Source organism: Anabrus simplex, chromosome 2 (assembly GCF_040414725.1).
Source record: "Anabrus simplex isolate iqAnaSimp1 chromosome 2, ASM4041472v1, whole genome shotgun sequence".
NCBI lineage: Eukaryota > Metazoa > Arthropoda > Insecta > Orthoptera > Tettigoniidae > Anabrus > Anabrus simplex.
In genome coordinates, this window is record NC_090266.1 from 1,021,365,040 (window position 1) to 1,021,392,932 (window position 27,893).

At 37.9% G+C, this 27,893-nt stretch overlaps 1 protein-coding gene across 5 annotated transcripts in view; it reads left to right on the forward strand.

Annotated features, from left to right (window-relative positions):
* Cdc27 (cell division cycle protein 27) overlaps positions 1-27,893 on the forward strand; it is a 507,070-nt gene that overhangs the window by 12,055 nt on the left and 467,122 nt on the right. For 3 of the 5 annotated variants that reach the window (XM_068226370.1, XM_067141899.1, XM_068226371.1), the window contains exon 2: positions 13,609-13,684. The exons of 1 other annotated variant lie outside the window; for it this stretch is intronic. In XM_068226370.1, the coding sequence (XP_068082471.1) occupies positions 13,609-13,684 (76 nt within the window). Of the gene's footprint in view, positions 1-13,608; positions 13,685-27,893 lie in introns of those variants that run through there. One more of the 5 variants, XM_068226374.1, reaches the window with a different exon arrangement.

The window sequence follows — 27,893 nt, forward strand, 5'->3', positions numbered from 1 at the left end:
AGCTCTGTGATATCTGGTAAGATCTCGTTTTCGCTCCCTTCCGGATGCAGACGCTTGAAGAGTTGGTACTTCTGTAGGACGAAGGCGCTAGCTCTCATGCCATTGGGTTGTGCCTCATTCAGTAGCTTCCTTTTCACGGAGCTCTTCACCCCTTTGGAATTAAACCTAGCGAGGAATTCCCTCTCGAAGTCCGTCCAGTTTAGATTTAATCCCTTCAAGTTGTTCCACCAAGTAGCGGCTTGCCCCTTTAATCGTAGTGTGATGAGTTGCACAAAGATGTCCTCTGTCAAATTAGTCCTTCCTAATAGGTTGACCGATCCCTCGACGAAGTTAGTCGGGTTCTCCTCCAGTCGCCCGTGGAATTCCAGAAGACTCTATGATCACCTTCGGGTCTAGGTGTCCTGTATTGCCGGTTAGGTTTGAGGTTAGAGGTGTGGGGGTGTGTCCTGTTTGAGTCAATCTATTTTCTACTGCATGAAGGATGCTTTCCCTTATATTCTGCAAATCTCCCTTAATGGTCGGAATCCAGTTTTCTATCCTTCCTTCGACGGTAGAAATACGGCTCCCAAGATTTCCCTCGATGGCAGATATGTGGCTTTCAAAATTTCCCCCGATGTTGGAAATCCTCCCCTCAACCTGTTGTTTTATGCCTGAAACCTGGATATCAACCCCCTCCTTGAGGTCTAAGATACCCCCTTCCAGCTGGCTTACTGTACTATCGATCTGGTCAAGCTGTTCCAGTTTTGACCTGATGTCCGATATCTGCTGCGTTAATCGATTGGTGACAACGCTAATTTGCGGTGAAATTTTGTCATTTACGGTTGCAATTTTCGATTCTAGGCCCTGTTCGACTTTGTAAACCTGCGGATACACTTGTGATATTTGTCCAGTTAAAACCGGGTTAGCTTGAGAAATTTCTTCTGAAACTTTGCCTGAAAGTTTGTCATTTACGACTGAAATTCGGTCTGAAAGTTTGTCTTTTAGTGCCTGCATCATGGCCATTAAGTTAGAGCACATTTCGGTTATATTTACCTCACCTTTCAATGTTTCGCCGGCATCTTCGCTAACTTCGATGTAAAACATTTCTGGATCTTCTCCCTTCTCTACGAGATCTTCCTGTAGTCGCGCCTATAGCGATTTCTTTTTCCCGTTCGTCGGGAGGTCCCTCTTGGTAATTTCGTCTTTGAGCTGTTTGAGTGACATATTCTCTAATACGACTTGCATTTTGAACTAGTACACTCGTATTCACTCTTAAATTTTTACATCCACGTCACGGTCGCCAGTTAACGTATCCACAAATACACACACGAGATGCTGTCAGTTGGTACAATTAATTTTATTCACATATATTCACAAATTAACACACACATAACCTTAATCACAGTATCAAAACACTTCACTTCGAGAATATCAACAAAGTTACATGTAATTAATCTCATAATGGAACCGTATTGAAGATTACATATTAAAATTATAAAATTCTTTTATTTACAACCATTCAATACATTACAATACACTCATTGAATTATAGTATAATCATGAAGAGCCTTAAATAATGGGACATGTTTCGTTCAGCATAGCGAACATCATCAGGTATTAATGCACAAAGACTAGGTCAGGGCCCTGAGCTTAAAAATGATGAAAATAGTGTCCTCATATCATAAGAGTAACTATGTCGTAATAAAAAATAGTGATAACTATCAACACAATATAACATTAGACTTGAGATTGTAACAAAATATGTGCAAGTTAAAAATGACTATTTGTTGTGGAATGCATTCACGATGGCAAACAGTGAAATTAAAACAATCATGGGGTTGTTAAAGTATGACAATAGACATTGTGGACATTAAAATATACATCGATGCATGAAGCGTGGATTAATTATTGTGAGGATGGAATTCCTTTGAATTACGTAGAAACAAGAGTTAAAATAGAGTTCAATGAATTATCGCGAGTCCAAGTTTTTATTACGACAGGGGTACTCTTTTGATATGAGGACACTATTTTGATCATTTTTATGCTCAGGGCCCTGACCTAATCTTTGTGCATTAATGGCTGATGTTGTTCGCTGTGCTGAACAAAACATGTCCCATTATTTAAGACACTTCATGATTATACTATAATTCAGTGAGTGTATTGTAATGTATTGAATAGGTGATTGTAAATAAATAAATTTTATAATTTTAAAATATCAACAAAGCTGCCATTATTAAAAACAACTGCCAACACTTCAATATGGACGTTACAACTTTGAAACAGAGTTGAAAACAGATGACTGCTTATTTCAATATGGAGAGCATATCAGCTGGGGATATATACTTGCTACACCATAACTCTACTAAACAACTAACTTTTACCTTATATATGTGCCTGGCCAGGCTCTAGAAAGTTACATTACAAAATATATCTTCATGAAAATTCGAGAGTGTGTAATACGCAGTTTACAATGGATTGAATATTCTCAATCATTCTCGTGCTTATTACCATTCTGGAAGTTGCATTGTGTTTCACAATTATGGATTACAATTTATATATACAGGTAAGAATAAATTATAATATTAATTTACAGGTATTTACATTAATTGAACTGATATAAATGTCTTATGTTCAACACGTTTCATGACATAACCTCACACACAATATGATCATTCAATAATAATAATAATAATAATAATAATAATAAATGGATGTACATCACTTCATAGCCATACATACAAGTAATAATAATAAATTAATAATAATATAATTCGAGCACAATATCTGCATTAGTTACCCATGATGAGAGAATATTGTTTTTAAGTTATACCTGTTCATTGCACTTGCGTCACTTCTCCCAGGTATATGAATTTAGATATTTGGGATATTTTGCCACATTGGTTTTTCATTTGTTGTCCATCTAGGTACCAAAGGGATCCTTCCATGTAGTGAGTTTTCTGGTGGAGTCCTGTTCTGGATGCAATTTCAGGGAGTTTTCAATGGATGCAATCTCTTGCTGTCTGTTATTGGATAACACTGCTAAGTCATCAGTGAAGGCCAAACACTGTAAATTAATTTTGTTTTCATGTAATCTGCCAAGGGTTATTCCTTTAACTTCTTTCTTTGCTAGTTGCTTTATGTCGCACTGACACAGATAGGTCTTATGGCAACGATGGGACAGGAAAGGGCTAGGAGTGGGAAGGAAGCGGCCGTGGCCTTAATTAAGGTACATCCCCAGCATTTGCCTGGTGTGAAAATGGGAAACCACGGAAAACCATCTTCAGGGCTGCCGACAGTGGGGTTCGAACCTACTATCTCTCGAATACTGGATACTGGCTGCACTTAAGCGACTGCAGCTATCGAGCTCGGTTTAACTTCGTTTTCCAAGTCCTAATCACTTTTTCCAAAACAAGATTAAATAATAAAGGGGACAACCCATCTCCTTGTTGGACTCCTGTTTATCAAGTGGTTCAGACAGTTCCCTTAAGAATTTAACCTTGGAAATGATGCCTGTTAGTGTTTGCATGATTAATTCTCTTGTTATCCTATCTACTTTGAATTCTTCCAGTACACGGAAAAGTGTTGACCTATCTATAGAATCAGAGGCTATGCCTTTTTGAAGTCCACAAAAGTAATCACCGTTTGCCTGCTTTTACGAATTTGTTGGATGGTCTTGAGGTTAAGAATCTGTTCTGTGCATGACCTGCCTTTTCTAAACCCTGCCTGTTATTCTCCAATCGCCGGGCTGAGTGGCTCAGACGGTAAAGGCGCTGGCCTTCTAACCCCAACTTGGCACCTTCGATCCTGGCTCAGTCCGGTGGTATTTGAAGGTGCTCAAATATGACAGCCCCGTGTCGGTAGATTTACTGGCACGTAAAAGAACTCCTGCGGGACTAAATTCCGGCACCTCGGCGTCTCCGAAGACCTTAAAAAGTAGTTGGTGGGACGTAAAACAAATAACATTAAAAAATAAAATTATTATTATTCTCCAATCAGATGATCTGTTTGCATTTCAGGTTTCTTGAGTAGGAGTTTTGAAAGAATTTGATAGGTGACTGCTAGAAGGGAAATACCTCTGTAGTTATTTATGTCGGTTTTATCCCCTTTCTTATATAAGGGGTGAATTATTGCACACTTCAAGTCTTCAGGAATTGTTTCACTGGTCCAGATATCTGTAAGAATTTTATGGATTTTGTGAGCGAGGTTTCTGCTACCTAGTTTCCACATTTCGGCAATTACCGAGCTCGATAGCTGCAGTCGCTTAAGTGCGGCTAGTATCCAGTATTCGGGAGATAGTAGGTTCGAACCCCACTGTCGGCAGCCCTGAAAATTGTTTTCTGTGGTTTCCCATTTTCACACCAGGCAAATGCTGTGGCTGTACCTTAATTAAGGCCACGGCCGCTTCCTTCCCACTCCTAGCCCTTTCCCGTCCCATAGTCGCTATAAGACCTATCTGTGTCGGTGCGACGTAAAGCAAATAGCAAAAAAAATAATAATAAATCGGCAATTATACCGTCTTCCGCTAGAGCTTTCTTGTTTTTTAACTCGTGTATTATTTGTTCAACTTCTTCTACTGGTGGAGGCTCTGAATCTGGATTTGGTTCTGATGTTTCAGAAGTGAGTTGGTCAGTAGGAGGTTTGCAATTTAGAAGGTCTTTGAAATGATCTGCCAGAAGTTTACAGTTTTCTTCATTATTTGTTTCTGAAGTCCCATCTGGTCGTTTAAAACATAGAATGTGTGCTCTATAACTTGTCAGTTCTTCTTTAAAGGTTCTGTAAAAGTTCCTAGTATTGTTTTTCTTGAACTCTTGCTCAATTTCTGCCAGTCTGATCTGACCATAGTGACATATTTTGGAATCTTATAATCTTTGATGTCTCCGTCTAGATTTTAATGAAGGCATGCCACTTCTGTGGTTTTTTCTGTGAATTCCAGTCTTGCCATGCTTTCATGTGAAGTTCTAAAGCTTTATTACAGGTATCGTTCCACCATTGATGTTTAAGTTTCCTCAGTGGGATGTTAGTGCACTTCGCTGCTTTTACAAGTTTGTCAGCCGGGCTGAGTGGCTCAGACGGTTAAGGCGCTGGCCTTCTAACCCTAACTTGGCAGGTTCGATCCTGGCTTAGTCCGATGGAATTTGAAGGTGCTCGAATATTTCAGCCTCGTGTCTGTAGATTCACTGGCACGTAAACGAACTCCTGCGGGACTAAATTCTGGCACCCCGGAGTCTCTGAAAACCGTAAAAGTAGTTGGTGGGACGTAAAGCAAATAACATAATTATTAAATTGTAAGTGGAAGTAGTAGAAGTATTGTAAAGAAAGGATTAGAATTAAATAAATTCATAGATATATATGTACCAAATAATGTAATGGGAATTGGCTGAGAAGTGATATTATGGATGTGGAAATTTCCTTGCGGAACTGGAGTGTTTACCATAGAGGCAAGTTAGGAACTATAGGAGGGATAGTATTTATACTGGTGAAAGAAGAATTTGAAGCTACCAAAAAAAAAAGTAGAAGAAAGGATGAGAAACATGAAATTCTAGGTGTCAGACTCTATCTCTGAAGAAAATACATAATCCGATGTTTTTGGTGTGTACAGACCTGGCAAGGCTGGCACTGATGTAGCATTAATTGATAAAATAATCAGCTATATGTGGAACGACACAGAAAGGACTTTTAGTGTACAGGGTAATCTGAACTTGCCAAACGTTAAATGGGAAGGGAATGCAAATGATAGGAAGCATGACCAACAAATGGTGAATATGTTGTTATGGGAAGGACAGCTGAATCAGAAAGTAACTGTGGCAGCTGGTGCACAAAATCAGTTGTGTGCTGTAACGCACCCCCACTCCAAAAAATAAAAATATTTAGAAACATACCAGTATGTGGTTTTCAAGAGGCTCTCCACTGAGTTTTCCACACTGAACAAACACGCAAACAACCCCAACACATATACACACTCCTCATAAAAATCTATAAAACTATATAATTAAACACACAATAACACATGCAATGGCAAAATATTCACAATCTCAAACACTTGGTGTGAACGCGCAAAAACAGAACTTCCCAATGTTACCAACATCATTGAAATAAAACCAGCAGCGTTGTAATGCAAAATTATATGTTATGTTTTTATAGTGTCTTTTATAAACTAGACATATTGATTAAAGAAAATCACAATATCATGTCCTTATTTTGACAACATAAAAAGTACAATTTTTATAGTTCATCGATTTACAAATGTGACTATGGAATAGGCAAGTTGGTAGTATTCTATCCTCTTTGGTATTAAAAGACCTGGCGCGAACAGCTCTATAGTATTTCGTTTTCCAGTTTGCTTTGAGCGATCCTCTCTTAAATACTACCGCTGAGTCAAGAGGGTGCCAGCTGCCACTTTCTCATATCGTTCGTAATGCAAGTGCTGCCTGTCTGTGGTCGAACGAAGAATTGCTGTGAAATGATGTCTTGGCTGTTGTTTCCACAGCCTGTCGGAACCGATCGGAACACATTCTCTTTGTATCGGAAAAGTTCGGCACGCATGCGCAAAAGGCAGAGTTCCTGGTTTCTGTGAGCTGTGATCGCACAGCACCCGGCGTGGAGCGCACCAGTAGTTCCTTGTGAGGGGAGTTGAGTAATGTCCTATTCTTTGGCTGACGTCTTTTTCAATGCACTGTACAGTACAGTATTTGATTGTAGATAATATTTTTAAACTAATCTAATTTTCCCAATAGGCAATGTGCTGCAGCACTTCAGCACATAAGGTACGGCCGCCCCTGGAAAGTGATGGAACCGACTAGAGGGAAAAATATTCTAAATGTGGTGCTGATAAAACCAGATGAGCTCTATGGGGAAACAGAAGCGGTAAATGTTATAAGTGATCACGAAGCTGTCTTTGTCATAGTTAAAAATAAATGTGTGAGAAGAAATGTTGTAAAAGTCGGACTTATAGGCAATACCATATGGCTGATAAAAGAGGAGTGGGGAAGTTTTTAAAAAGCAATTATGATCAGTGGAAAATGGTAAATAAAAATGTAAACAGCCTATGGGATGCTTTTAAAGCAATTGTTAAGTGCAAAAACAGGTATGCATCTTTAAAAGTGATAAGGTTTAGTAAGAACCCATTATATTATAACAGGGAAATCATGAGATTAAGAAGGAAGTGCAGATTAGAAAGAAATAGATTTATGAATGGTTGCGGGAGTAACGAGAGATTGAAGGAGTTCACTCGGAAACTGAATTCAGTGAAAAAAATCAGCTAAGGATAACATTATGGTAAAAGTAATTGGCAGGCATATGAATTTTAGGGAGCAGTGGAAGAATATGTATAGATACTTTAAGGGAGAACAAGGGTCCAGGAAAGACATTCCAGGGATCATTAATGAACAAGGGGAGTGTATATGTGAGGACTTACAGAAGACAGAATTATTCAGTCAGCACTATGTAAATGTAGTTGGATATAAAGATAATGTCCAGATAGAGGAGGTGACTAACACGGGCAAAATACAGAAATTTATTATAATTTATTATAAATTTATTATAAGAAAGACATTTATAAAAATATACATGCTGGGCTGAGTGGTGTAGCCTTCTGAACCCAGCTTGGCAGGTTCGATCCTGGCTCAGTCCGGTGGTATTTGAAGGTGCTCAAATATGTCAGCCTCATGTCAGTAGATATACTGGCACGTAAAAGAACTTTTGCGGGACTAAATTCTGGCACCTCGCAGTCTTAGAAAACCCGAAAAGTAGTTAGTGCGACATTAATTCAATAAAATGAAAAAGATACACAAGTTGAAAGCTAGAAAGGCAGCTGAGATTGATAAGATTTCTGGGTATTGTACCAGTAAAAGTTTGGGGCGTAAGGCATGAGATGGATCTCAGGTAGTGGAAGTTGGTATTTGGAGCCAGTACAGAGCAGGATAGACTCGCAGGGCGAATAATAGATGGTTATACCCTTTTTTCAAACAATTTATTAATAATGTTGATCAATTCACCACCCTGCAACGTCGATATGGAATGCAAATAATTTGTTGAAATCAAAAGGGTTAACGTAACTCTTCTTGAATGCAATGTGTGAAAATGAATAAATCTCACAGATCCAATAGTCTGTTACGAAAACATAAAGTGTCAGTCTTTCACCTAAAGTCTTTCTAAGTATTATGACATGACATTAACACACTTATAATTGAAAATAAGAATTTGGACTTCTGTTGAGAGTTTCTCAGTTTGTGAGCCTTGAAACATAGAACACTTGAAACTCCTAGAGTCTTTCTTATGTGAAATAAATTTTAAAAATAGATTTATCATTAAAAGATGAATTTTGAGTAATGGTGGAAAACTACGAAGTATCGTCACACGCAGCACTGGGTAAACCACTGTTCACGATTGAGAAAAAAGAAAGAAAGTCAGTTTGTGACTACTCACTTATTAAAAACTTGGCTTACGAATACTGATGAGGATCTGGAACATTCCGCGGGTGCGGATGATGACTCAAACTTGAAGTTCCGCGAAGAAACCACTTTGACGTCATAGATGAAATGATGTTGAAGGCAGTTGGATCTTGTAGAATTTTCTGAAGATTTCTGCTGCTCGTGAAAATGATCTCGACACATGGAACATGCAAGTAGTATTTACAGATGCTATGTTAATTTTAGGACGTCAAATGAGTGATCACAGTCCTTGTTGCAAAAAAAAAACTATTTTGAACTGTCACTGAGAACGTCCAACACAGTGCAAACACGTAATATTTCTCATTACCGTCTCTAACCACAGTCTTTGAATCGTTATCCTGACAGATAACACTGATTCTCTAATGCTGATAGAACTATATTATTTTAGAAAAAGTTCTTAACTTTCACTAAGTTTATCACTATAACACGTCATGTCCAAATATAGCACATAAATAAAAAGACACAGTCCAAGGATGTGCTACGTTAGAAAATAAGTTCCAGAGTAGTTAAAGTTACTGTACACGACAGTTTCTGTTGGTAATTTAATACTGTGTGCAATTAAGTCCACACGTCATGTTGTGAATGTCCAGTATATAACTTTGAAACTTCACTGATTTCATACGTGTTATACTTCGAAATGTCTGTAAGTTATATCGTAGTCGCGGCACACTAGACTACTTACGGTGCGACGTTTTTTTTTTTTCAAGTACGATGGCGATTTACTAGCCCGTAATTTCGTCTCCGCGAAACACGACGAAAAGTACTGTCTTCGAGACTGCACGAACATACTATGTGAGAGCCAGTCCCCCCTCTCTCTTACTCATACACATACTGCACTGCTAGACTGGACTGCTTGCAATGAACTGAACTCAACTCAACACACAACACTACTACCTGTTAGCCTTGACCCAGTGGCATATAAAGCTGGCGCTGGGCGGGGTAGTTCCTCTCTCGGCCATGTGACCGTGAGTGCGTAATTTCTGTTAGATTTTAAATCATTGTAACTCAGCAACCATAGGATGGATTAATTTGGAATTTCTAGAGATTAATTTTCATGACGTCCTCTACCTTTTAGCGTTTGTTCCATTAAAATTGGTACAGGCGTTGAAAACTTGCGGAAAAAAAATATTTTCGAGAAATATCGCTAGGGGAGGTGAGCCTTGAACGACAGGTGACGTCACTTGACTCCGCCTAGCGCACTCGTGGAGTCGGGTACATACTGGAACATTATTTTACTTAGATGTTCGTACGTCGGACGGATCTTATATGCTAGAACAACATTTCTTTTGATAACTATGGACCAGGATCTAGGCTTTACTGGTACAGTATATACACTATTAAAGACTATGGGTTGGGATATAGTGTCATATCTGAAATACTTACTTGATTATGCTTATCAAATGAATGGAGTTTTGCAATAGTAGCCCTAGTGTACAAGGGAAAGGATGACAAACATAAAGCAGATATTTACAGGCTAGTCATCTTGACATGTGTTTTTTGTAAACTCTGGGAAAGCATTCTTTCTGAATATATTAGACAAGTTTGCAAAACTACTAACTGGTTTGATAGAAGGCAGTTTGGGTTTTGGAAACGTTATTCCAGTGAAGCTCAGCTTGTAGTAAGATGTACCACATATTTTAGATTCAGGATGTCAAATGGACTGTATCGCTATTGACCTATTCAAGGCTTGTGATAAGGTAGATCATGGGAGATTACTGATGAAAATGAGGGCTATTGACTACTCAAGAGTGGTTGAATGGGTTGCTACATTTGTAGAAAATAGAACTCGGAGAATTAGAGTTGGTTAAGCGCTATCTGATCCTGTAATGATAAATAGGGGGATCTCTCAGGGCAGTATTACTGGATCTTTGTGTTCTCTTATGTATATAAATGGTAGGAGTAAAGAACCGGAATCACAGATAAGGCTATTTGAGGATGATGTTATACTGTATGGAGTAGTAAATGAATTGCAGGATTGTGAACGACTGGAAAGGGACTTAAAGAATGTTGTGAGATAGACAGCAGACAATGGTATGAATGTAAACGAGAGGAAAAGTCAAGTTGTAAGTTTCACGAAAAGTCTCCTCAGGCAAATGCTGGGGCTGTACCTTAGTTAAGGTCATGGCTGCTTCCTCCCAACTCCAAGGCCTTTCCTATCCCATCGTCTCCATAAGACCTATCTGTGTCGGTGCGACGTAAAGCCACTAGCAAGTAGCAAGTAAGTTTTTTTAAATTACTGTGTTTAATTACTGTGTTGATGGGGGTGATTGTACCTCACGGGGAACACTGTAAATACCTAGGTGTTAACCCTCCAAGTGATACATAAAAACCTCTTAAGTGATAAGCGACTGTAACATTTTAGTACAAGTTTTTTTAAAAATTCGTAAAAGAACAAAATGACAGTAAAATATATTATATTACATATCTCTTTGTTCAGTATAAACTAAAGAATGTGATTATGTAATAATATTGGGTACATACCTTGATTCCATTTTATTGGGGGTGGTGAATATCAATTTTTCACTTTTGAAAAAAACAATGTATCAAATTTCACTGTACGTAGCTTCCAAACTATAACAGACCGAAACAAAATGTAAAGGTATAAAATGTTCACCATTTTGTTAGCAACAAAAGACTTAGAGTACATATTTACCATAAAACTAGAGAACAGAAAGTTATGTACAAAAAACCAAAACTATGTACATCTTCTCTTCGGGCATAATTTTTTACTTTGAGCCACTTGCAAGAGTTTCTTTTTCCCTACCCTTTACTATGGGCCTGTAGAAGTGTTTCATCTTATGGTTGCAAGTAGGATGAATGCCACAATTACACTTAAGGCACCAGAATTTGCGTTGCTTCCTTTTTATCATCCTCGTTTTCTGACGAGTCACCACTCAGAGAAACTGCTTTTGGTATTTCGTCACCTGCCAAATCACTGTCATCACGGAAAACATAATTTTCATAATCTTCTTCTAACATATTCTGAATATAGTCAGAACAACATGGATCGCACATTTTAGTTTATTGAAACACTAACCAATCAAGTACTGAGAACAACAGTAGAACACTGCCGTGCGGTGTGGCGCTTAGAGTGACTGACGCTAAGATTTGTTTTAGATAGTACATAAGCAAAAAAGCCTATTTGATAATTCAGCTAGATGAATCGAAATAGCCAATGAAATGAATTATTGATTAGTGCAAAGTTTGACGATATTCATTAAATGGTTGCCCAGCAACACGGCTCTAAAAAAAGTCTTTAATAACGACTTGATCATTTCACAAAGGCATAAATGAGTCTTTATTAACAACTCGTATCACTTGGAGGGTTAATATAAGGAATGATCTTCATTGGGGTAATCATATAAACAAGTTTGTTAAAAGTTACAGATTATACAGAGTATTTAGGGTTTGTAATAAGGATGTAAAGGAGAGGGCGTGTAAGTCTCTGGTAAGGCCGCAGTTAAAGTATGGTTTAGTGTATTGGAACCTCACTAGGACTACTTGATACTAGATCTGGAAAAAAATTCAAAGGAAAGCAGTATTATTTGTTCTAGGTGATTTATGACAAAGGAGTAGTGTTACAAAAATGTTGCAAACTGTAGGCTGGGAAGACTTGGGAGTAAGGAGACGAGATGTTTAACTGTGTGGTATGTTATAAATATGGATTTCCTATAGGGAGCCTGAAATATTTGTCCTGAATGAGTAAATTCATAATTCCAATATAAATGGTCTGTTATTGGACATTTTTGAGCCGAAATTGGCACACTGGCGCAAAACACTGGCAACCAAAAATTATTTAGATGGAAAATGTATAATGTACGGTAACGGCCATTGATATTGGAATTATGTGGTATGTTTTGAGTTGTCAGTGGAGATTTCTCATGGAATGACATATGTAGATGAATTAACTTGAGTGGATCTTTTCAAAGTACCTGAAAGATAAAGATGAAGATAAAGTTGGAATTCAAGAGGACAAATCGGGGCAGATATTCATTTATAGGATGGAGGAGTAAGGCATTGGATTAAATTATCATGGGAAATGTTTAATAAAATTCCAAGTTCTTTGAAAATGTTTAAGCAAAAGCTAGGTAAACAATTGGTAGGGAATCTGCCACCTGGGCGACAGCCCTAAATGCTGATGATTGATTGATTGCTATTATGTACTGATTAGCATTTTTCTTTTTCAAAAGTTACCATATTTGTACATTTTATTCATTTTGACAACATATGACAGAAACGGGATCATTACCAGCTGATACCTTGCTGCAGTCTTTTTTAACCTCATTTTGACATTTTTTACAATTTGTTGTATGTCACACCAGCACAGAAAGGTCTTATGGTGACAGTGGGATGGGAAAGTCCTAGGAGTGGAAGGAAGTGGCCGTGGCCTTAATTAAGGTACAGCCTGGTGTGAAAATGGAAAACTACGGAAAACCATCTTCAGGGCTGCCGACAGTGGGGTTCGAACCCACTATCTCCCGGATGCAAGTTCACAGCTGCGCACACTTCCAACTCGCCCATTTTACTGGTAATTTTAAAAAACCCTGTCCAAATTTCTTTGGAATAAAGTAACTAATTATGCTGAAACAGCAAATGTCAGAAATTGCAGTCTTCAGGGGTATAATGTTGCACTAAGACATCAAAGGTTTCTGGCTTTGCAGTCATGAAATGTGAAACAAAACATTAGTATAGTCCCACACATCCTTGCGGTATGAGGTACGTTGATCACTAGTTGTACACACCTACTGCAAACTAGTAATTCACTTACTTCAGTTTATTCAGATCAGTTGATAGCCTTTGTAATGAGTATGAGCTCTTTTTTTACATTATTCAGACTTTAAACATGTAGCCTATTGCTAGTCATGAAACTGTTTAGTTTGCTAGTTGGAGGACTACTTCTGCTCATTTGTAATTCAGAAGTATAATTAAACCAAATTTTGAACTATCCTGAATTGATATTCATACCTACTTGTATTTAGCTTATCTCTCATACCGAGTACCATGACCTGAACATGCGAATGGTCATCACACTTCTTTGTAGATTCTCATTGAAATTAATATTGGATTGTATTAAAAAGAATCTGCAGGTTTATAACTTGTGAATGTTGGATATTTTATGACACGATAAATCTGATTTTGAGTATTTTATATTGAAGTGGGCATTTATTTATAATTTCAGGCAGCTATATGGCATTGCTTAAATAATTACGATTATCAAGATGCAACTTTTCTGGCCGAACGACTTTTAGCTGAAGGTAAGTTTGTATAGTATTAGTAGTAATATTAATTCTTGTTTTAATATGTCATTCACTGTGCATATTAAATCTATCTTGATTCCGATGATCATGCTTTCACCCCCTTCCCCTCACCCCATTAAAAAAAAATACTGATGAACCCAAGTGGCAAAGGATTTCTTCACATTCTGTTGAAAAATGAAAATGTAGTGGTGAGGGATAAGAAAGAGAATAAACTACCAGAGAGGAGTAGGGTAGAGTTGTAATGTATCTCCCATTCTTAATACATATTCAAGATAGGCACCAGTGAAATCTGGGAAAAGAATCATATTTCAAAGAGAGAAAATAATGCCCAAATTTGTACGTGTGATACTGCCTCATTTAATCCAATACTGGAGAGGAGGGACAGTCTTGGAAACAGGATATTATAAGTAAGCATTAAATTAATACATCAGTAAATTAAGCAGTTAATTGCCGCATTTAGATTGAATTTTGATCACAAACGTCCAAAATCTGAGAGCTTTGGTTTTTTTTGTCACAATTTCCACATTAGATATCGATCCTATCTTAAATTTGTTAAGAAGGAAGCCACATCTTCAGTGGCAACTATTAATATAACGTTAAAGATTTTCTTCAGTCTGTTGAATACTAAATATAACATAATATACCTGTAAAAAACACTATTGAACAAAGAATGACATGTTTTGTTCATGAAAGAGCATCATCAGATTCTATCAATTCACTTGATTTTGAATTGATAAATATTGTTTAGAAATGTAGAAACATTTATGTTTAAATTCTGTCTATACCCTTTAATACTTGAAAGTTAGAATTTATCTGAAAGAAGTGCTCCAGTAGTACGCCCTCTTTCCTTGCTACTTCAACAAAGAATGCTCTCCTTAGGCCAGCTGTCTAGTTTGTTTTTTTACTTCCTGTTACATAATGCTCTGGTTGATTTCAACAGCTACTTTAAGTTGTACTTTAAGTTAGTACTGGTTCCATAACTAATAATAAAAAACCAGTGAAGGAGAACAGCTCTCACACAGGAGAGGTTAGAAGATATACAGGCAAGACTGCAAGTCAGTCCACATAGTTGCTTCAGAGAGAGGATCAGGAAAATGGTATTTCACATTCTTCAGCATGTAATGCAACAAAATGATTACATTTACGATCTTACCAGACTCATTCAGTCCATAATATACAGCTTACAGATTTCATTGCAAGAATATTTTGCAATTGGCTAATGAATAGTGTCTGGCCCTGTGGTCTGGATGTATCATGTCTGCCTCTCGCACAAAGGCTCCAGTTCGATTCCCAGCCAGGTCAGGTATTTTTGGCTCTTCACGAGGTTTAGTTCGAGGTCCACTCAGTCTACGTGATTACAGTTGAAGAGCTATCAGATGTTGAGTTGGTGACCCCGGTCTAGAAAACCAAGAATAACGACCGAGAGGATTCGTTGCACTGACCGTGCTGTACCTCATCTGCCGGCCTTCAGGCTGAGCAGCAGTTACTTGGTAGGCCAAGGCCTTTCGGGGCTATAGTGCCATGAAGTTTTTGTTTAATGAATTATGTCGATGATGGTATCATGGATGCAAACTTTCTTTTTATGAGTGACGAAGCATGGTTTCATTTGAATGGGTATGTCAGTTCACAGAACAATAGGATCTGGGATACAGAGAACCTTCGCATTTAATGGCTGAGACCTCTGCACGATGTGAAGGTGGATATATGGTGCGCTATTAGTGCTTGAAGAATAGATATTTTCTCAAGACACGATTACTTCCAACCATTATATACAAAGCATTCGTGAACCATCTTTTGGTGAACTGACTGAAGAAGGTAAAAGGTACGGCTATTTCCAGCAGGATGGTGCGACAGCCCATACGGCACGTAGCTCTGTGCGGCGGTTGCAGCAAGTGTTTGATGATGATCAGATCATCAGTAACAGTCTATGGTCTCCTTGTTTGCCTGATTTAAGCACATGCAAATTTTATCTATGGGTATTTTTCAAAGGAAAAGTTCAGAGGAGTAATTCTGGAACTACAGAAGAATTACAATCATAATGCGGAATACTGTGCGTTCCATCAGTGTTCATGAACTGCGAAGTGTGTTCGAAATCTCATAAGATGTGAAACTTGCATCGCAGCTCAAGGAGATAAGTTTCAACGTCTTCTGCAAATACTGGTTAGTTCATTTTCATTTACTAGTTTATTTGTTTGCTTTATTTATTTGTCCTGAGCAAGTATATGCCGGCCCCACGGTGTAGGAGTAGAGTGTCTGCCTCTTACGCGGAGGCCCCGCGTTGGATTCCCAGCCAGGTTAGGGATTTTACCTGTAATCTGAGGGCTGGTTGGAGGTTCACTCAGCCTACCCGATTATAATTCAGGAGCTATCCTCGAAGCCAAGAATAACGGCGGAGAGGATTCGTTGTGCTGACCACACGACCCCTCATAATCTCAGGCCTTCAGGCTGAGTAGCGGTCACTTGGTACGCCATGGCCCTTTGGGGCTGTTGCACCATGGGGACTGTTTTTGTTTTGTTTCAGCATGTACGAGGCGTGTTTAAGTAAGGGGCCTTTTGTTGTATACACTAACAGTTCGCGTGCGCCTGCGTCACAACGAGTGCGTGTGTTTTATGCCGGCATGCCTCGGGAACAAGGGTGCTCAGTTGCAGCTCTGTTGCTAACCTGTATGGTTTTGTTCTGCGCATGCTCAAATGTTCAAGGTTATCAACTTGCCCGCCCCGTGCGAGGTTTGGTCTGTGATACAGTTTTTGTCGGCAAGGAACGTGTCTGCTGCAGACATTCACTGACAGATTTGCGAAGTGTATGGTGCTAATGGTATGAGTGAAGGCAAAGTGCGTAAGTGGATACAAGACTTCAAAGATGGCCGTGACAACGTCCATGATGAGTCCTGCTCTGGTCGCCCTTCTCGGATCACAGACAATTTGGTGGCTTCAGTTGAAGCGAAGATTCGTGAGGACAGACGCTTCACAATAACAGCTCTCTCAAACACCTTTCCTGACGTGTACAGGTCAGTGCTTTGCAAAATTGTTTCTGAAAACCTAAACTTTAGGAAACTTGTGCTCCCGTTGGGTTTCTAAACTCCTAACGGAGGACCACAAAAACAAAAGATTTGAGTGTTCGATGACGTTTTTGACTCGTTATGCCGTAGAAGGTGACGACATATTGAGTCAGATCGTAACGGAAGACGAAACATGGGTTTCGCGTATCACGCCCGAATTGAAGCAACAGAGTATGGAATGGAGACACACACATTCGCCTGTAACATTCACCTCAAACATCACCTCAGCTGCAACCACTACAATGATAAGGTGAAAACGGCCGTGAACTCTTGGTTATCGGAGCAGGTGGCAAGTTTCTATGAAGAGTGTATTCAAAACTTAGTTGTAAGGTATGATAAGTGTTTAAACAAACTTGGTGGCTGTGTTGAAAAGTAGAGTAAAGTATTTAGAATCTGCAAATAAATGTGGTGTTTGAAAATAGTCTATTGTTGTGCAGTTATTTTCAAATGGCCATTAATAAAAAAGCACGCCTCGTATATAACTGGTGAGTTCAGTTTCATTTGCTTTCTATAGACATCATCATGCCGCTTATTTGGGATGACAATCTGCTTGCCATTGTGGGTACTGTGTTTGCTGTCACCGCTTCTTGATGCAAGTGTGTAATGGACTAGTATAACTTGGAAACGATTCTCTAAACCCATGGGTAAATAGTGAAAATATCGAGCTCGATTAGTAAGTGGTGGTGTTCTTATTGTTCTTATTATTATCTACATAGTTATGTGCGACAGGTTGTTAGTATAAATCTTGGTTATATAATTTATTATTTGTGTGTTGTATGATCTGTCTTGTGTTAACAGAACATGTGCGGTTATGTCACGATACTTCTGGTGTATGGTTATTAATACAACTTTATTTAATGTAAGAACACTTAATTAATAGTATATAATTTACTATTACCTGTAAATGTGATGTATACATCGGATGTAATGATGTGCAACACAGGATAAGAGTCTAGAACAACGCACCTTTGTCCTGATGTCCCTCGAGTTTTACAGAATGTTATATTCATTTGTATATAGGTTATTGGAGACTTGAGAAGGTACGTGAAATCATGTTGTGTCATACTTTACTGGAAGCCTGGCCAGGTGAGGTATATAAAGGACCGTCTTGGGTTGTTTAGTTGAGTTGTTAGTCAAGTTAAGTATGTGAACCCATGTGATCTTGTCGAGTGTTCCGTAGTTGGTTGACATGCTAATGTGGTATGTGAACCCACGTGATCTTGTCAAGTGTTCCGTAGTTGGTTGACATGCTAATGTGGCAGTCGATGAGTTCAAGATGGTGGTTCATTTGATGTGCAACTATTAATGTGTGTATAATTTGTAAATAAAACAGTGTACACAATTGACAGCATCTCGTGTGTGCGTTTTTGTGAATACGATATTCTCTGCACCCCTATGCCTTGATACTCCACTTCAAAGTCTTGAATTATACTTCTTGTGCTGTCTCAACTTTATTATGAGATGTCGCTGCAGATGCTTCTGAGTGGGGGATATTCCTGTAATTGAATATCACTTATACAATATGCAGCAAAACAGACAGTACTGAAACTACAAACATGCTCTGAACATCAAGATTTGTCATGACAAGAAAGGTGATTACGGCAACAGGTATCTGTGTCGGTACAGCTTGTGTTCATAATGTACACTGTCATGCCTCATGGATTGTTCATAACGGTCGTGGAGATCATATTTTCCCAAACCTTTCTTCACGGAGTCCTCAGGGCACCATGGACGACTCTCACGGGCTCCATCCCTGGCAGTTATGAAGATGACAAATTAAATTGCTGCTGCACCATGAAAATTATAAACGTTGTGGCACGACCTCTGCAGTGTAGGCTGCTGAAAATACTGTGTGAAGATATGGGAAGTGTACAAAAGTCATTGTTTTTACACACAGAAGTACGATGGTTGCCACGGTAAAGCGTTCTCCCGTTTACTTGAACTTTGAATGGAAGTTTCTTCACTTTTGAATCATGAAGACAGTGTGCTAGCAGATTAGTTTGAGTGATTAGGAGTGGTTGTGCAAATTATATGTTACTTGGCAGACTTCTTTTTTCCAAAATGTATGAATTCAGCAGATCCATGCAAGGGAAACAAGATGATATTTGATGTAAATGGCAAAATTGCTGCACTGAAAAAGGAAGATGGCATTCTGTGTGGAAAGTTTCAAGAATAAGGATCTGACATGTTCTCACTGACTTCACACTTTTTAAAGGAAAATAGCATAACAATGAATGAATCATTACCAACAATAATAAAAGAACACCTTAACAAATTGGCTTCAAAATTTGAATTCATACTTTCCAAGTGGCACTCAGGACTCAATTTGAAAGAATTCATAGTGAACTGTAGATCATTTTCAGTGATGTCAAAACCAGCAGCCCTCACTGTGGTAGAATATGAGGTCCTTACAGACATGGTTTTGGACATGCACTTTCACACATAATTTAAAAGAAAACTACTTCCTGAATTTTTTGCTCAGTTAGGGGAGGATCTTTTGTATTGAGTCCAAAGGCTAAATTGTTTTTACTGCCTTTTGGTTCCAAGTGCCTCTGTGAAAAGGTCTTTACAAGGTACTCTGCTACAAAAACTAAATATCGAGCTTGTTTTGACACAGAAGACAATATGTATCAGTGTTCTCCCTAAGACCTTTTTAATGGGCCCTGCCATTTTTATAGACCGCTTGGCTAACATAACCTAGATATGTGCTAGTTGCATAATATTAATACATATTTAAGTCTGTGGGGGCTCCAAACTAAAGTGTAAATACTGTCAAACTGTTTATTTAAATGAAAAGTCCATTATTGTCAGCATAAGTGCATCATTTACATCAGAGTTTTTTCAGTGTTTAGCTTTACTATTGTAATATCGTCCGTTCTCTGTATTAGTGTGGAATCGCATGCGAGCACTCGCATGGCGCCACAAATCCGTATGGCACTCCAGAGGAACAGAGTGCTAAGCCCCAGTGTTGCAAGTTTATAAACGAGCAGTAGAACGCTAGAAGTTCGAAATACTCTGTCATGTCTTTTTCGTGATAGACTAAAATAGTTCAATTTTGCACTTAATGTTTACCTGCCTGATATTATTCTTAATGACCTGGGGGGAAAAATTGAAATTTTATCATAATTCATGTTTTACATAGCCCTAGTACTCATTCCTGTGACCCGGCTGACAAAAATTTCTGGGGATAACACGGTGCATTTCAACAGTCTTCTGTGACACCAGACATTTACAAACTCTGCCACAAAAGGAGACACAATGTTCACATTAACTTTGGGTGTACATGTAACATAGTAACAGTTTTCAAATATCTTAACTACTTGTTATATCATTTTGTACATTTAAATAATGTTGTCTGCAGTAAGTTTTTACTATTGGTTCCTTTATACAGTATATCTTATTATTCATCCTTCTGTTTATGTATAGAACATGCACAGAGAGAACTAAACACTTAAACATTTCTTGGAGCTCCACGAGAAACTTTTGTTCAAAAAATTGCTCTGTGGCTGAAAAAGTTTGGTAATCGCAGCTGTAGTTTGCCACAAGGACATAAAAAATGACTTGTCAACTCTTGTAATTCAGGAACATTCCTAGGTGGGTCATCTGACCTGAAAAACTGATTCAACTATGGTAGCAACATAAACATCGATTTTCTGTAGTGAAAAGTTCAATATAATTATTACTCCATTGAAAATTTACAGAATTTGTCGGAAATCACCCAGAACAAACTGTGCTGCTTTCCTTTACATTTTTGAATTTTGAATTCCTTTGAATTTTTCCAGTTCTCGTATCTAGTAGTCCTGATGAGCCATACTCTAACTGCGGTCTTACCAGAGACTTACACGCCCTCTCCTTTACATCCTTGCTACAACCCCTAAATACTCTAATAAACAAAGAGATCTGTAACCGTTCTTAACAACCTTGTTCATATGATTACCTCAATGAAGATCATTCCTTATATTAACACCTAGTACTTACAGTGTTCCCCATGAGGTTACCACCACCCAATCAACGCTGTAATTAAAACTGAGGGGACTTTTCTTCTTGGTGAATCTTACAACATGTCCTTTCATCCCATTTACATTCATACCGTTGTCTGCTGTCCATCTCACAACTTTAAGTCCCCTTGCAGTCGCTCACAATCCTGCTACTCATTCACTATATACAATATAACATCATCCGCACATAGCCATATCAGTGATTCCAGTTCTTTACTCGTGTCATTTATATATATAAGAAAACATAAAGGTCCAATAATACTGCCCCGCAAGACCCCCTCTTATAAATATTACATGGTCAGATAATGCTTCACCTACTGTAATTCTGAGTTCTATTTTCTAGAAATGTAGGTACTCATTCAACCAATCCTTCATCTAGTCCAGTAGCCTTCATTTTCGTCAATAATTTCCCATGATCTTTTCTGTAAAAAGCCTTGGATAGGTCAATAACGATACAGTCCATTCGACCTCCTGAATCTAAAATATTTGGTGTATCTTGTTAGAATCCTACGAGTTAAGCTTCATTGGAATAACCTTTCCTAAACCCGAACTGCCTTCTATCAAACCAGTTTGTGATTTTGCAAATATGTGTAATATAATCAAAAAGAATGCTTTCCCAGAGCTTACAAACAACACATGTCAAGCTGAGTGACCTGCAATTATCCACTTGCACATACCATGGGCATATGAAAGAAATATAACTGATAATTCTGCAGAGGCACATTTATAAATCTAAGATCTTGCTTTCAACATAGGGAACAAATTACAGCTGCATTAATATTATTATTATTTATGTTTGAACGTTTCTGCATTAGAAATAGGAGTAGATTAGTTGGTTGCAATCCTTCATGTGACCAGTGAAGTATAATTTTATAGATATACTAGCAATCACCCGCGACTTTGCTCGCACGGATTTCGTAATTTGATCAAAGTAATCGTTCCTCGGCATTGTACTAAGACATAATCTGAGAATTCCTAAAGTATAAGAACTCGCCCAAATATTGAATTTCATTTACCCCAGAAATTCTTTGTAAACCATGTTTGTGCTATTACCTTTTGGGGCTAAGACGACCATGCGACATAGAACTGTACATCTGAGAAACAGTCTTCTCTCAAGTCGAAAAATAAATACATGTTTCTTTATTTTTAAAGGAGATTCCAAATACCTATTCCCACATCTGTAACATCTTCAGTTTTTGAGATATATGTAAGTATCCACATAAAAAGAATTCAACCCCTTGATCAATTCTTCCCCTACCCTCACCCCCATCTAAGTGTATTTTCTGAAAAAAATACATGTTTCTTTATTTTTAAGGGAGATTCCAAATGCCGATTTTCACGTCTGTAACATCTTCAGTTTTTAAGATAAAAGTATCCTCATAAAAAGTAATTCAACTATTTTTCACTTCTTTTCACCCCATAATAAGTGCCTTCTCCGAAAACAAAAATGTACACGTTCCTGTATTTTTAAAGGACTTTCCAAATACCAAGTTTCTTGTCTCTAACATGTTAAGTTTTGGACATATAATGTAGATATACAGGTACTCATTTTAAAAATTCACCGGCTTTTCCAAATCTTTTCAGCCCCTTAACTGGATTTTCCGGAAACAAAAAATACATGTTACATTATTTTTAAAGGAGTCCGGCCCCACGGCGTAGGAGGCAACATGTCCGCCTGTCACCCGGCGGCCCCCAGGTTCGATTACCTACCGGGTCAGGAGTTTTTAATTGTAAATGATTAATATGCCTGGCCTGGAGACTGGGTGTTTGTGTCATCCTGAAGGTTCCTTTCCCCACATTCAAAACACTACACTTCCGCGACTACACTTACACAAAGGTTCCTCTCAAATGGTGAAAGTACCAAGCTCGATAGCTGCAGTCGCTTAAGTGCGGCCAGTATCCAGTATTCGGGAGACAGTAGGTTCGAACCCCACTGTCGGCAGCCCTGAAGATGGTTTTCCGTGGTTTCCCATTTTCACACCAGGCAAATGCTGGGGCTGTACCTTAATTAAGGCCACGGCCGCTTCCTTCCCACTCCCAGCCCTTCCCTGTCCCATCGTCGCCATAAGACCTATCTGTGTCTCTGCGAGTGAAGCAAAAAAAAAAAAAAAAAAGTGGAAGTAGTGGCAAAAGATCTGTAGAGGTCGACGCCATGAACAAATATAATTTTTTTAAAAAATTAAAGGAGATTCCAAATTCCAGTTTTCATGCCTGTACGTCTGTAACACCTTCAGTTTTTGAGATAAATGTATACTCATAAGAATAACTTCAACTTCTTCTTCACTTCTTTCCACCCCTCTCCCGCCTTAAGTGGACTTTCCAAAAACATAAAGTACATGTTTCTGTATTTTGAAAAGAAATTCAAAATACCAACTCTCACGTTTGTAACAGCTTCAAATTTTAAGATAAAGTATCCTCATAAACATATTTCAACTCGTTATTTACTTATTTACAACCCCACACACCTTACGTTGATTTTCCAAAAAAAAAAAAAAACTGCGTTTCTTCATTTTTAAAGGAGATTCTAAATACTAATTTTCACGTCTGTAACATCTTCAGTTTTTGAGATATACAGGGTGGCCCACTTAAACCTTTCACCGCAGATATATCTGGAACAACAAGAGATATTGAAAAATGACTTTCACGGGCATGAAGGCAGGGAAGGGGCCAATTAAAGTAAATATTATGAGCCAGTCTAAAACGTAGGAAAATAGTATTTTCAACATCAACTTACGTTTTTTTAAATGGACACCCTGTATTATTTCGTAAGCAATTGTTAATATGAAAAATCACATAAGTAATGGCGTTTGTTTCATCGCAATAGATCAATTACATCCCGAGATATTGCAACGTGAAGTTGACGCTTCAGATATACGAAACGCGCAGCAGTTGCACATCCCGAGATTCCAGCACGAATCTCACAGTTCTCTTACTCGCGATATGATTGCCGTACTACAATGCGACAGGTGCTATACTTAATGCTATTTGCACTGCTATCAAGAGGGATGAAACTAAGAGAATTTCATTACAGTAACTTTGCTGTACGAATTATGTACATTCTGAAGTAGTACAGTACAGGTACTGGCAATGCACTGTGTAGGTAAATAAAATACGCAAGAGAGAAACTGTTATTTACATATTCTTTTGCTGTGGCAGGAAACCCTTCTCTTATTTTCACCCCTCTTGATAACAGTGCAAATAGCATTAAGTACAGTGCCTGTCACATTGTAGTACGGCAATCATATCGCGAGTAAGAGGACCATGAGTTTCGCGCTTGACTCTCGGGATGTGCAACTGCTGCGCGTTTCGTGTATCTCAAGCGTCAACTTCACGTTGCAATATCTCGGGATGTAATTGAGCTATTGCGATGAAACAAACTCAATTACTTATGTGTTTTTTCATGTTAACGATTGTGCACGAAATAATACAGGGTGTTCATTTAAAAAAACGTAAGTTCATGTTGAAAATACTATTCTCCTACGTTTCTGACTGGCTCATAGTATTTACTTTAATTAGCCCCTTCCCTGCCTTCATGCCTGTGAAAGTCATTTTTCAATATCTCTTGTTGTTCCAGATATATCTGCGGTTAAAGGTTTAAGTGGGCCACCCTGTATGTATGCTCATAAAAGTAATTCAACTCCTTTTTCACTGCCCCCTCCCCCCCCTTTCCTACCCGTTAAGTTGGTTCCCACCTCCCCAAAAGTGCGTGTTTCTTTATTTTAAAAGGAGATTCCAAATATCAATTTTCACGTCTGTAAAATCTTTAGTTTTTGAGATATAAGTATCCACACACAAAGAATACAGCTAATTTTTCAATTCATTCACCCCCCTTAAGTGGATTTTCTGAAGACAAAGGAACACTTGTTTCTTTACTTCGAAAGAAGATTCCAAATACAAATTTTAATGCCTCTTACAAAGTACATCTTCAGTTTTTGAGATATAAGTATCTTCATAAAAAGGATTCAACTCCTTTTTTACCTCAGCCTATTAAGTTGATTCCCCTCCCCTCCACAAATGCGTTATTCTTAATTTTTTTAACTTGTTTCCAAATAAAAATTTTCATGTGTGTAACCTTTAGTTTTTAAGATATGAATTTCCCCATGAAAAGAATTAAATTTTTTCACTTCCTTTCACCCTCCACCCGTAAGTGAATTTTCCAAAAACCAAAAAATTTGTTTATTTATAAATGAGCTTCCAAATGCCGATTATCGTGACTGTAACATCTTCAGTTTTGAAACATATGTATCCTCATAAAAAAATTAAAATTCCTTTTACACCGCCCCAAAATGATTTCCACCCTCCCCCAAATGTGTATTCTTTATTTTTAAAGGAGATTCCAAGTACTAATTTTCACGTCTGTAAAATCTTTAGTTTTTGAGATATAAGTATCCACACACAAAGAATACAACTAATTTTTCAATTCATTCACCCCCTTAAGTGGTTTTTCCAAAGACAACAGATTGTGTGTTTCTTTGAAAGAAAATTCCAAATAGAAATTTTCATGTCTGTATCATCTTCAGTTTTTGAGATATAAATATACTCATGAAAAGAATTCAACTCCTTTTTCACTCCACCCCCTCCCGTTAAGTTGGTTCCCCCCACCCACCGGCCAAAAATGTGTCCTTTTTATATTTAAAGGAGGATCCCAGTTTCCACGTCTGTAACCTGCAGTTTTGAGATATAAGTTTCTCAAGAAAAAGAATTCAACCTTTTTTTTTTTTTAAACTTTTTTTCACACTCCCCACTCAAGTGAATTTTCCAAAAACAAACAGTACCCGTTTCTTTAAAAGAGCTTCCAAATACCAATTATCACGAATGTAACATATTTATTTTTTGAGATATATGTATCTTCGTAAAAGGAATTCATCTCTGTTTTCATCCTCCCCCCATACCAAGTTGATTCCCCCACCAAATGTGTTTTTCTTTATTTTAAAAGGAGATTCCAAATAGCAGCTTTCACGCTTCTAACATCCTTAGATGTTTTAGTATATATATATATATATACATTCTCATACAAATAATTCCACTGATTTTTCAATTCTTTCACCCCCCCCCCCCCCCCCAACATTAAGGTTTTTTTCCCCAAAAAACCAAAGGATACGTGTTCCTTATTTTTAAAGCAGATTCCAAATTCCAATTTTCACTCTGTAACATGTTTTGAGATATACTGTAGATACGCTAATTTTAAAAATTCACCCCCTTTTTCAGGTCCCCTTAAGTAGATTTTCCGGAAAAAAATATTTGTTTCTTTACTTTTACAGGAAATTCCAAGTACCAGTTTTCAAATCTCTAATATATTACTTGTCTGAGATAATTTGCAGGTATAGTCATTTTCAAAATTCACCCCGTTTGTCACTCCTGTTCACCCCCTACTCATCGGATTATCCAAAAACACCAAAATACGTGTTTCTTTATTTTCAAAGCAGATTCCAAATTTCAGTTTTCATGTCTGTGACATCTTCAGTTTTTGAGATATAAGTCTCCACATAAAAGGTGTTAAACCAATTTTTCCCATTTTTTAACCCCTCTTATTGGGATTTTCCAAAAACAAAAAAAATATACGTATTTCTTTACTCTTAAAGGAGATTCCAAATACCAATCTGTACGTCTGTAAACTTAAGTTTTTGAGATATAGATATCCCCATTTTTAAAATTCACCCCCCTTTTCACCTCCTTACTGACGGAATATCCCAAAATCCTCCCTTAGCGAGCACCTACATGTTAATATGAATGTATTCCCAAAATTTCATTTCATTATGTCCAGTAGTCTTAACTCGGCGATGATGAGTCAGTCAGTCAGTCTGGACAAGTTACTATATATATATATAGATATTAATTGTGGTATGTCTTCCACTAGTGCGTTCATATTGCATACTTATTTTTTACTTTCAGTGAAACACTGATACAACACAAGTGGCATATCATAAGACCCTTTTAAACCTATTGTATGTAAGAACAACAGCAGCAGCAGTTGGTACCAGCGGCATTGGGAATTTGATTTTTTTTTTTTTTAATCACAAAATATTGTAATGGTGTCCGACTCGTTGGCTGAACGGTCAGCGTACTGGCCTTCGGTTCAGAGGGTCCCGGGTTCGATTCCCGGCCGGGTCGGGGATTTTAACCTTAATTGGTTAATTCCAATGGCACGGGGGCTGGGTGTATGTGTTGTCTTCATCATCATGTCATCCTCATCACGACGCGCAGGTCACCTACGGGTGTCAAATAGAAAGACCTCACCTGGCGAGCCGAACCCGTTCTGGGATATCCCGGCACTAAAAGCCATACGACATTTCATTCATTGTAATGGTTAGATATTATGAAGTCTGCTTTATTCTCAAATGAGAACTTAACACTTTATCTCATATATTAGTGGGAATACATGTTTTGTCCCCTATAGGGACATCCTCAGTTCCTTGAAAGTTAACCATAAGGTTACAAGGACAACACTTAACATTATTAGCCTACATATTTGGTTTTTAAAGGATAATGTCTTCAAGTTGAATTGTATCTTGAGTACCAAATTACAGTCTATGTGGAGACACATTTGAATTCAAATAATTAGAAATGAAGATATTAGGAAGGGAGTTGGGATAGGAAAGCTAAATGAGAGAATTGAAAAGAATAAACTGAGGTGGTTTGGACATGTAAAGGGGATGGAGGAAATAGAATTCCAAGACAGATGCTGGAGGCGAAGTGCAAGGACAAGAGAGCAAGAGGAAGACCTAGAACAAGGTGGATTGAATCAGTGAAGAGCGGCATAAGAAGATGAAATTTAGACTGGGACATGATCGTGGAAGAGGAATGGTGGAAGGAAAGAGGAAGATGGAGAAGTGCCATAAATACCGCGACCTGGCAGGAGCTGAATATGGGGAAATGATGATGATGATATGTCTATTTCTTTTATAGATTGCTTTTTGATAGAGGGATATCAAATGCACAGTTAGACTGTAGAACGTAGCTTTCTTGTTTGCACCAGGATGAAGTGAATTTTTGTTTGATTACATTAATAGTTTGTGTAGGATTTCTATAAATTTTATGTGATAATCATTTTTCCTAGTTAAAGTAGAACAATTAAATTAGCATATAGCGGGTTCCACCTTTTCAATGCATATGTGATGTTGTTGGATGATATTTACAACATTATTTATT